Source organism: Triticum aestivum, chromosome 5A (assembly GCF_018294505.1).
Source record: "Triticum aestivum cultivar Chinese Spring chromosome 5A, IWGSC CS RefSeq v2.1, whole genome shotgun sequence".
Classification (NCBI taxonomy): Eukaryota; Viridiplantae; Streptophyta; class Magnoliopsida; order Poales; family Poaceae; genus Triticum; species Triticum aestivum.
This window is the reverse complement of record NC_057806.1, coordinates 390,947,771-390,959,243: the sequence shown is the minus strand read 5'-3', so window position 1 is coordinate 390,959,243 and position 11,473 is coordinate 390,947,771. Positions and strand designations below refer to the sequence as shown.

The window sequence follows — 11,473 nt, the reverse complement described above, 5'->3', positions numbered from 1 at the left end:
ATTAGAGTAAATCGACTGTTGAGACTCCTATGGAGCTCAATGTTCAACTTCGTGCTTCTGATGGTGAGCTCTTGTCTGATCCAACACGTTATCGTCATTTTGTTGGGAGTCTTGTCTATCTTGTTGTCACTCGTCCAGATATCTCCTATCCTGTCCATATTCTGAGTCAATTTGTTTCTGCTCCCACTGCAGTCCACTATAGTCATCTTCTTCGTGTTCTACGATATCTTCGCGGCACAATCTCTCATTGTCTCTTTTCCCCCGTTCTAGCTCGTTACAGCTCCAGGCCTATTCAGATGCTATGGGCTAGTGATCCTACGGATCGCCGTTCACTTTCTGCTTACTGTTTTTTTCTTGGTGGTTCTCTCATTGCTTGGAAGATGAAGAAACAGACTGCAGTTTCTCGTTCGAGTGCAGATGCTGTGTTACGAGCTATGGCTCTTCTGGCGGCAGAAGTGACTTGGTTACGATGGTTACTGGAGGATTTTGGTGTTTCTGTTACTACACCTACCACCCTCTTGTCAGACAGTACAGGTGCTATCAGTATTATGCGAGATCCTGTGAAGCATGAGCTTACCAAGCATATTGGTGTTGATGCATATTATGTGCGCGTTGCTATGCAGGATCATGTTATTGCTCTTCAGTATGTGCCTTCTGAATTATAGCTTGTAGACTTCTTCACGAACGACCAGACTAGAGCGCAATATGGATTTCACCTCTTCAAACTCAGTGTTGTGGATCCACCGTGAGTTTGAGGGGGGGGTGTTAGAGTTATATTAGTCATGTCTTTTGACCTTTTGCATTCTAGTCTCTTGGCATCCTCTTGTAGCCTTTTGGCATCCTTATGTATGTGTATATATGTTGGCTTTGGCCTCCTGATAATATTATGTTGCATCATAACACCTTGTACTATATAGTCTGGATAAATGTTAGACGGCCAACATAGAAGGGTACAAAGTAAGATTTTGAGTATGAATCAGAAGTAGCGACAAGGCGCCTGGGCCGGATGGCTTCACGGGCCTCTTCTTCAAAAAGTGTTGGGGCATCATCAAGCACGATCTCATGAGGGTGATTCAACGCTTTGACTCCCTTCACACAACAAACCTACACTGGCTCAACTCTGCGAATATTGTGTTACTTCCCAAGAAGGATGGGGCGGAGAGCATCGTCGACTTTAGGCCCATTAGCCTCATTCATGCAATTGCCAAGATCATCGCAAAGGTGCTCGCTATCCGGCTTGGCCCGCACATGTCCGCCCTCGTCTCCAACGCTCAAAGTGCTTTCATCAAAACACGGAGCATCCACAACAACTTCATGTATGTTAGAAACCTTGCGCGTCGCCTGCACAAGAGCAAGACTCCCTCTCTCCTATTCAAGCTGGACATCCGCAAGGCCTTTGACTCTGTCAAATGGGAGTATTTGCTTGACCTCCTCCGAAGGCGAGGTTTCCCAAGCAAATTTCGAGAGTGGATTGCGGCTCTGCTTTGCTCCTCATCTTCAAGGATCCTCTTGAATGGGGTGGCCGGTACCCCCATCAAGCATGGTCAGGGACTACGGCAAGGGGACCCCATCTCTCCCCTCCTTTTGTCATATCTATTGACCCGTTGAAGCAAATCTTTGATGTGGCGACAAGGAAGGGCCTTCTCCAGAAGGTTCGAGGGAGAGGGGTCATGGTGCAAACCTCTCTCTATGCGGATGATGCAGCTGTGTTTGTAGCGCCGATCAAAAGAGATGTGGACAACCTCGCGGCCATTTCTGCGAGGTTTTGGTGAAGTCACCGACCTATACACTAACTTCCATAAGAGCTCGATGGTCCCCATTCGGTGCGGCAACCTCGAGTTGGGACACATCACGCAAGGGCTACCGGCTATCAGAGCTTCCTTTCCGCTCCGCTACCTAGGACTCCCGCTCTCTGTGTGGAAGCTGAAGCTCACCGATCTACAATTTCTTGTCGATAAAGTGGCAAGCAGACTGACTACATATGACAGCCAAAACATCACTACCATTGGTCGTGCGGCCCTCGTTAAGTCAGTCCTCGCTTCCCAAGTGATCTACTTCATCACGCCACTTGTCATATAACCCACCATTCTGCAAAACATTGACAAGCTTGAGTGGGCCTTCCTATGGTCTGGGTCGGATACGACAACCGGGGCAAAGTGCAAGGTCAATTGGGATGTTGTTAGCCGGCCGCTTGCCTATGGTGGACTTGGGGTCCTCAACACCAACAAGTTCGCGCGGGCTTTGCGTTTGCGGTGGCCTTGGTACGAGTGGAAGGAGCCCACAAAGTTGTGGGTCGGGAGTGGGAACCCGTGTGATGAGGAGGACCTCAACTTTTTCTATGCCTGTACCACCATCACGGTCGGGAACGGTGCGAGGACTCCATTTTGGGACTCCCACGCAAGCCCAAAGACATTGCTCCGCTCATTTACGAGACTTCCTCCCGGAAGCACTGGAAGGTATGGGAGGCCCTTAAGGACAATGCGTGGATCCTCAAAATCAGACCACCCACATCGGTTTCCATCGAGCATGTTGCGCAATTCTTCACCCTTTGGATGCTACTACATGAGGTACACCTGGATGAGCTCACTGAGGATGACATTCTATGGAAGCACATGGAATCTGGGCACTACTCCGCGGCCTCTGCTTACATGGCATAGTTTTTGGGCTTGGTCCTTTCCCCCATGGACCAAATGGTTTGGAAGGCTTGGGCCCCACCGAAAGTCAAGTTCTTTGCTTGGCTCGCGCTTCAGGATAGGATTTGGACTGCTGACAGATTGGAGAAGCGAGGATGGCCTAACTGTGGCCCTTGCCCCTTGTGCCGTCGGGTGCAGGAATGTGGCCCTCATCTTTTCTTCAGATGCCGCTTCACTCTTAGGCTCTGGAACCTGGCTATTCAGAAATTGCGCATCCACGACATGGACACGTCAGCATGGCGCTTGTTCGACTCCGTTCAGGCCTGGTGGATGAGCACGTGCACCGCGGGCTCCTCCGACAGAAAAGCAAAGGCATCGATTAGCATGCTAGTGTCATGGGTCATCTGGAATGAGCGTAACGCAAGAGTGTTCAGACAAAAGAGCACACCTTCGCAAATCTTGCTCAACAGCATTGTCGACGAGACAAACCTTTGGATCAAAGCTGGGGCAAAGAAGCTAGGGTCTTTTTTATTGCGAGAATAATTTTCATGCCGTAACTTGGGTGTGTGTTGTAACAAACTCTTTCTCCTCCTTATTTAATATATAAGGCAAATCTTTTGCCTCCGTTTCAAAAGAAAAAGAAGTAGCATAGAAGTTGAAACCTACTAACAGTCACGCGTAGCTGTATAAATTCATCACCTTGTATGACTGTAAATGTAGCTTAATCACATTGTTCAAGACCATACAATGTGGTGTTTACTTAGGCCTTTGTTTTGCATGACTGATTTCATCAGAGTTGTACAGGAACATCTGGTTTCCAGATTAGGGACTGAAAACTGCCTTGCCTGCTAGTATGTGCTATTGCTGACAGATCAGGTAGTTGGTTTCGTCTCGTAGCACAAAGCTAGAAGGTTAACTGAGTGTTGTGTGTTTAATTAGTGTAAGTCTAAGGAGACAAGGCAAGTCGAGGTTTTAGGAAAAGACAAAAAGGTAGGGCGGAGGCCGTTTCAATCACGAATTTTGTTCATTTTATTTCGCAGGCACCTGCTATTGTCTATGTCTGCAGCTTGATGATATCAGTCATGTTATCTATTTGCATTTTTTATGTATCTCTTTTCTTCCACAGCTAAAGAATTCTGAGACTAGATGGCCGAGTTTTCGTTAATATATCCTTTTTGGCTTCTTGGCTGGGGCAATGCATTGAATATTGTCTGGTGCTGGAACTTTTATTCACCAGGGAGAGTGCACAACTTTATGCATGCCTAATGCCTTGTCAATCACAATAGGAGCTGTCAATGCACATATGACAGTTTGTTCTTTTTGAAAGAGTAAATTTAGTACAACATCATGGTAAAATTTAGCTGTTGATAACTGTATGCCTTGCTGCGAGCATTTCATAGCCCTCCTGTAGAGTGTAGATCTGCAACTGAACTTGTCTCCATGTTTCCGCATGTGATGCATGGGAGTTGGAGTTGACTTGTCATCATTCTGATCTTTTCACACTTCCCCTTGCTTAGGGCACATGTTATTTTTGCTTACAATTTTAGATGGTCATCATATTTCACATTAAAATTTCATTATAGAATTTTTTTTTGTAGATTCAAATTCCTTGCAACATGATCTTCAGAACAAGATCAATCTTGAATATTTTTAAATTAGATTTCAAAATAACATGTTTCATAGTCTTCAAAAAATATCTCGTTTCATAGATTTCACGTAGTTCAAAAAATAAATTTCGCTAAGTTCATAGATATCAATTATTTCAAAGAATTGAAACATATATTTTGTAACGAGTGAAATCACTTTTTACAAACAAGTGAAATATAGTATTTCAATTGAATGAGTGTAATATTTTTCTGAAACTAGTGAAATGAGTGAAATCTATCTTTTGTAACAAGTGAAATCACTTTTTTGAAACAAGTGAAATACAATATTTCAATTGAATGAGTGTAATATGTTTTCTGAAACTAGTGAAATGAGTGAAATCTATCTTTTGTAACGAGCGAAAGCACTTTTTTGAAAGAAGTGAAATTTAGTATTTCAATTAAATGAGTGTAATATGTTTTCTGAACTAGTGAAATCTTTCTTTTGTAACGAGTGAAATCACTTTTTTGGAACAAGTGAAATGTAGTATTTGAATTGAATGAGTGTAATATGTTTTCTGAAACTAGTGAAATGAGTGAAATCTATCTTTTGTAACGAGTGGAATCGCTTTTTTAAAACAAGTGAAATATAGTATTTCAACTGAATGAGTGTAATATAGTTTGAGATGAGTGAAATAAGCAAATACAATAATATTGAAATATGATACATAAAATTCAAACTAGTCAAAATGTATCCAAGATTGGTCTTGTTTGAAAGGTTTTATCGTCCTGGACTCGAATATATAAAAAAAATTCAAAAATGAACATTTGGTTCAAAACATATCAAGTATTCAAAAATATGAGGATGAAAATTAATCCATGTGAGTGGAAAGAGAGGCTGCATGCATGCATCATTCATCTCCACACTAACTCTCTCTCCTATGTGAAAAGGCTGAAAAGGCTGAAAAGACATGCAGTGTTAGTTTTGTCTGTTGTATTAACTGGATATAGTAGAGGAATCAATTTACAAATTTATACGGAGTCAGATAGCACGCATCTTGAGAAAATTGATGGATGGTGAATTCTCCACCGGTACATCCCGCCAACGGTAAAAAAACTTATTCGCATGGAAGATGTGTTAGTAGGAAAAGATTTAAATGGTTGCGCGCTCGTTAAGTTTTCTTGACAAAGTGTGATGTGGCATGACTTCATATACTCTATAAAGACCTACCGAGTGTTTGAAGTCCTCTGTTGCAGCGTCTTGTTGCGTAACTCTTGCTTACATAACTCTGAAATATAAATTGACCTCTAAGACCTATATTTAGTTCTAAAGTTAAATGTCAACCCATCTGAAGGTGACCTTATTTACATCTTGTCATGTCTGTTTACTTAGGACTTTGTGTTTGCATGACTGATCTCATTTCATCCTAAACTTCACCAGGGTTGTACAGGAACACCTGGTTTCTGTATCAGGGGCTGAAAACAGCCTTGCCTGCCAGCATATGCTATTGCTGACAGATTAGGCAGTTGGTTTCATCCCTTGGTGTACAAAGCTAGAATGTTAACTGAAAGCCAACGCATGTGTTGTGTGTTTATTTAGTGTAACTCGGTGGAGACAAGACGAGTTGGGGTTTCAGGAAAAGACAAAAGCATAGTAGTGGAGGCTGTTTCAAAAAATTTCGATTTTATTTCCATTTTTTCGGAATTTGCTGTTCATCCGGAGCTCAAATGAGCTCGAGAGTAGAAGGGGAAAGTGTTTTATCACGAATAATGGGGCTCTGAATGACGAAGTCGCTACGTCCAATACTTGAAATGGAGATTTATTTTGCTCATCAAAATTCATTCATGTGCCATCAAAGTTTTGTTTGAAGTCCACATTTAGCTGCCACTAGCTGAGGATTAGTCTGAAGCGAAGCCGCATCTACCATCCACTAGCTGCAGCTGAGCCACCATGATGATATATTTAGCTAAGAGAGATGGTAATGCAAGCTTAGAACTAAGATAGTAGAAAACAGGTGTGAGAAGGAATCCCCTAAAACAGGTGTGCGATGCAAATATTTTTCTCTTGGCGATGCATTTTCATGCTGATCTGTGCCCGCTATAAAACCCACCACTCATCACATGCAACCACAACCTCACTCACACACCAATTCAACAATGGCTTCAGTGACCTCCATCCTCTTGCGCTGCTCCCTGCTACTTCTCGTCCTTGTCCAGTCCACACACTCCTCCGTCACCCCGAAGCCCAAGAACGCCATTGCCGAGGAGCACGAGCCGGCTCATCCTTCGACCTCGCACACCTACATCGTCCTCACCAACCACCTCGCCAAGCCGTCCAAGTTCGACACCCACGAGCGCTGGTACGCGTCCATGCTGGGCAAGAACTCCAACCGCATCCGCTACATCTACGGCACCGTCATGCATGGTTTTTCCGTTCGTCTCACGGACGGCGAGGCCCAGCGCATGGCCACCGTCCCCGGCGTGTCCCGCGTGTACAAGGACAGGCCGTACCACATCCATACCACGAGGTCGCCGTGGTTCATGGGCCTCCACGACGACTTCGGTGCGTGGCCGGACGCGGAGTTCGGCGACGGCGTCGTCATCGGCTTCGTCGACACCGGCATCTGGCCGGAGCACGCCAGCTTCAACGACGCCGGGCTCGGCCCCGTCAAGTCCACCTGGAGGGGCAAGTGCGTGGACTCCCCGGGATTCAACTCCAGCTTGTGCAACAACAAGCTCGTCGGCGCCAAGTCCTTCGTCACAGCTGATTCGAGTCCGAGGGACGTCGAGGGGCACGGAACGCACGTGTCGTCAACGGCTGCAGGCTCCGAGGTCCCCTCGGCCGATCTCTTCAAGTTCGCCGGCGGGAGAGCGAGCGGCGTGGCGCGCAAGGCAAGGATCGCCATGTACAAGGCGTGCATTCCCATGAAAGATTGCCCTGACTCGGACGTTGCCGCGGCGATCGACGCCGCGGTGAGCGACGGCGTGGACCTCATCTCCATCTCCCTCGGAGACACCGCGAGACCCTTCTACGACGACCTCCTCGCCGTCGCCACGTTCGGCGCTGAGCGCAGAGGCGTCTTCGTCGTCATGTCGGGCGGCAACGACGGCCCGACAGCGTCAAGTATAACGAACGTGGCCCCGTGGATGACGACCGTCGGCGCCGCCACCACGGACCGGGTGTTCCCGGCGACACTCCGGCTCGGGAACGGGGTGGTGCTCACCGGGCAGTCCCTGTACAACATCCCGTTCTCCCAGGGCGCGGGCACGATCCCGCTAGTGAGCAGCGACTGCGGCAAGTATGACCTGACGCCCGACAGGGTCATGGGCAAGGTCGTGGTGTGCTCCCAGGGTGTAGGAGCTTGGGCCGGCTTTGACGTGGAGAGAGCCGGCGGAGCCGGGATGATTTCCGCCGATAGTAGGATACGGTTCGGGGACGCGGCGAGGGCCCAACCCTTCAACCTTCCCGGTCTCCTTCTCAGCTCCACCGGCGGCAAGAAGCTGGCCGATTACATGTCGTCCGTGGCGTACCCGGTGGCGTCCTTCAACTTCACCTGCAACACGGTCACCGGCGAGAACCGGGCGCCGATGGTGGCGGGCTTCTCCTCGCGGGGCCCCAACCCGATTGTACCCGAGATCCTCAAGCCGGACGTCATCGCGCCAGGAGTGAACATCCTCGCCGCCTGGTCTGGTGCCGCCTCGCCATCAGGCTCCAACATGGACCCGCAGAGAGTGGAGTACAACATCATCTCGGGGACGTCGATGGCGTGTCCGCACGTCGCCGGCGTCGCGGCCCTGATCAAGAAGCGGCACGGCGACTGGACGCCGGCCATGATCCGTTCGGCGCTGGTGACGACCGCCGGCCCGCTCGACAAGAACGGGAGGGACATCTTGGACAGCGGCAGTGCCGTCGGCGCCGCCCTCACGGGCGCGACGCCGCTGGCGGCCGGGGCCGGGCTCGTGCTCCCGCGGCTCGCCATGGACCCAGGCCTGGTGTACGACGCCGGCGCGCAGGACTACGTCGACTTCCTCTGCACACTCAACTACACGGTGGAGCAGATGCGGCTGTTCGTCCCGGAGCTGAACAAGTGCGACAGGACGATCCCCGGCGGCGTGGCCAACCTGAACCACCCGTCGTTCGTGGTGGTGTTCGACGGCCGCACCCGCGTCTGCACGCTGACGCGGACGGTGACCTTGGTGTCGGCGCGCCCCGAGAGCTACAACGTGACGGTCTCCGCGCCCGACGGGGTGAAGGTGACCGTGACGCCGGCGACGCTGGAGTTCAGGTGGCCGAACGAGAAGAGGAGCTACAGCGTGCAGTTCAGCAGCGAGGCGGAGGCGAAGGTGAGGCCGGCCGGCACGTGGGAGTTCGGCCACATCGCCTGGGAGAACAGGAAGCATCGGGTCAGGAGCCCCGTCGCCTTCAAATGGGACAACTGATGCCATGCATGTAGGCCGGAACTCTGAGAGTGAGTCTGATTGCCTGAACTCTGAGAGAGTAATGTTGTGATACTTGAGAGTTGATCCGTAATGAAGAAGAAGAAGAAGAATCAGCATTTCATTGTTGTGAACTCGTGATGAGGAGAAATGAATAATCATCATGTTATTTTTCTCCTGTCCAATTGCATCTAGTAATTTCGTATGGATCATCGTCCAACTTCATGTAATGGAATCATATATAGTTTCAATCCTTAGACCCGCATTTACATTTTGCAGGGCTCTCTCAGTGTCTGACCATGCATATACCTTGGTGATGCGTTCATGTTTTAGCTAGGTATATTCCAAATTACTCGTCGTAGAAATGAATGTATCTAGAACTAAAATACATCTAGATACATCCATACCTGCGACAAGTAATTCGAAACGGAGGGAGTAGACTGGTAGAGTACTTGAGATTGTAGTATCATGTACGGTCGGTACTGTACGCCATACTCCCTCCGTTTGTTTTTAGTTTGCATATAAGATTTGGTCAAAGTCAAACTTTGTTAACTTTGACTAAGTTTATAGAAAAAAATATCAAGATTCATAATATGAAATCAATATTGTAAGATGCATCATGAAATTAATTTAGTATTGTAGATGTCAATATTTTTTTCTATAAAGTTGGTCAAACTTTACAAACTTTGACTTTGACCAAATCTTATATGCAGACTAAAAAGAAACGGAGAGAGTACGTCTTAACTTGTTGATGACCTGTTCGGGCATGCGCCAGAGTAAAGTATGTGCTGGAAGTATTGGATCATTTCATCATATCCACCCTTGATTACAAGGGTGTTAGAAGTATTGGATCATTTCATCATATTCATCATTGATTTGAAATACTCCCTTTATCCTATAATATAAGAGCGTTTTTGACACTATACTATTATGGGACGGAGGGAGTAGCTCACAGCGTCCAGTACGATTGATTTGTCTTTCATAGTACTCTCTCCATTTCCTTTTACTCCTTGTATTATTTGTTCGGTTTGGCTGAGTTTTAAAAATGTCTTGTTCACTTTCCTAGCCGTTTGATCATCACACCTGAGATTCGTGTTGGCTTGTATTTTGGGAGCGATGCGTGGTGTATGGCTCGTCTCGGCAACCCATTTGCATGAGTTGGGCTATGTGGGCTTCTTTTTGTTTTCTTTTTAACCATCCAAAGAAGAAAAGAGGTGGATCCCAGCATGTGAATGCTACTGCTCGAATGCTATCAGTGACTTTCTGGGCTGGGCAAGGAGACTAGTTGTTTGGGGATATAACCTCTGGGTATAACCCTCCCGTTCAGGACCGGGTTATCTAATGGCGGCGTGAAGAGCAAGACACGAGATGGGCTATGGCGATCAAGACCTCAAGGCCTACAGGGTGACTCGTAGAGTGGGTTGGCTCACGGCCCATCACTTGAGACGACGGCTCATCATCGGAAGGACGCCGTAGTTATTTTACTTGGGAAACAAGACAAATAAGAAAACTGACTAGGGCACAGGTTGTACTACGACTCAGACTCTATTGTAAGCCCAGGGCCTCAACCTATATATAAAGGGGAGCCCCTGAGGCAGAAAGACTAGGTTACATGCTCTCGAGTACTAGGTTAGCCAAGACGCACCCTTGTAATCGAGATCATCATCATCAATATCAATCAAGTTGGAGCAGAGTCTTTTACCTCCACCATGAGGGGTCGAACCTGGATAAACCCTTGTCTCTCGATTCCGATCAACCCCGTTCAAGCTACTACTTAGCGGCGATGGCCTCACGACTAAGTCATTTCATGAGGACATCTGCCGTGACAAAACCACGACAGTTTGCGCCCACCGTGGGGCTATCACTCAGTGGTGTTGAGTTCTTGGAGGGAGCTCTCTCAGGGATCGAAGGATATGTGATCGGTCGCATGACCAAGAGTCGCCGCGGCAAGCTCTACATCGACGATTCAGGCTAGGCCCCCGAGGCCAACTCAATCAAGTACGGGTACCGGGTCCCCTTCGGCAAGATCCACGTCTTCATCTTCAAGATCAGCGAGCCAGGACCCGAGCTGGACATCTGCATCGACATCGTCGAGCCGGCTCGGCGCGCACAACCCGCCCGAGCTCAAGTCGGCCGGAACCATGTCTTTGTTGGCTTCACCTAGGGCGTCGATCTCGCAGACAACTCCGTGTCTGGAGACGACACCCTGGTCTACTCTGACGGCGAATCATCGGTTAGGGAAACAGAGTCGATCTACCCACTGTATGACGGTAGGCTTGGGGGCCACTCTGATAATGAGCCGGCCACGGTCAACCATGAGCCGCCCTGTTGGACCGTCATCCGCTCTTAACTCCACCACGTTAGGTGTCGTGGATGGAACAGGCGCGTCAACAGCTGACCCCAGCGCGTCTAGCCCAGTAAAAACACCGACTCAAGTTCTCTCAGAGATGGTCGCTCGTTGACAACACTCCTTGAGTCGCCCTTAACGGCGGAGAATCAGGAAGAGCGCAATGCAGAGATAACTAAAATCCGTGAGTAGATGGCAAAAGCTCAGGGGTATATCAACGCTAAGAGCGCTCGCATGGTGCAGCTACAAGCCCAGTGAAGCAGAAGGCCTAAGGATAGAGGCATGGAGCATAGGCCTCCGTCAGAAAGCTTCTGAGGTGGTTCACAGGAGATGACATGAGAGTCGCCTGCCCCCCGGTTTTGAACCCACATGTCTGTTCAACACACCTGCACCAGGGGCCGGGACAAGCACCCTCACGGCACCAATTATACCCCAATTGAACCGGGGCATGCCCCAAGATGGCAATGGCAGGC

General features: G+C 48.5%; 1 protein-coding gene across 1 annotated transcript; it reads left to right on the top strand.

Moving 5' to 3' along the window:
• The first annotated feature begins 6,353 nt into the window (after positions 1-6,353).
• On the top strand, positions 6,354-8,656 carry LOC123106977 (subtilisin-like protease SBT1.7). Its single transcript, XM_044528996.1, has one exon. It carries the CDS (start codon positions 6,374-6,376, stop codon positions 8,654-8,656), a length of 2,283 nt encoding a protein of 760 aa, XP_044384931.1. The 5' UTR covers positions 6,354-6,373.
• The last annotated feature ends 2,817 nt before the right edge of the window (positions 8,657-11,473 follow it).

Excerpts from the sequence above, each read along its gene's own strand:
- LOC123106977 (XM_044528996.1), top strand. The coding sequence starts at position 6,374 with ATGGCTTCAGTGACCTCCATCCTCTTGCGCTGCTCCCTGCTACTTCTC.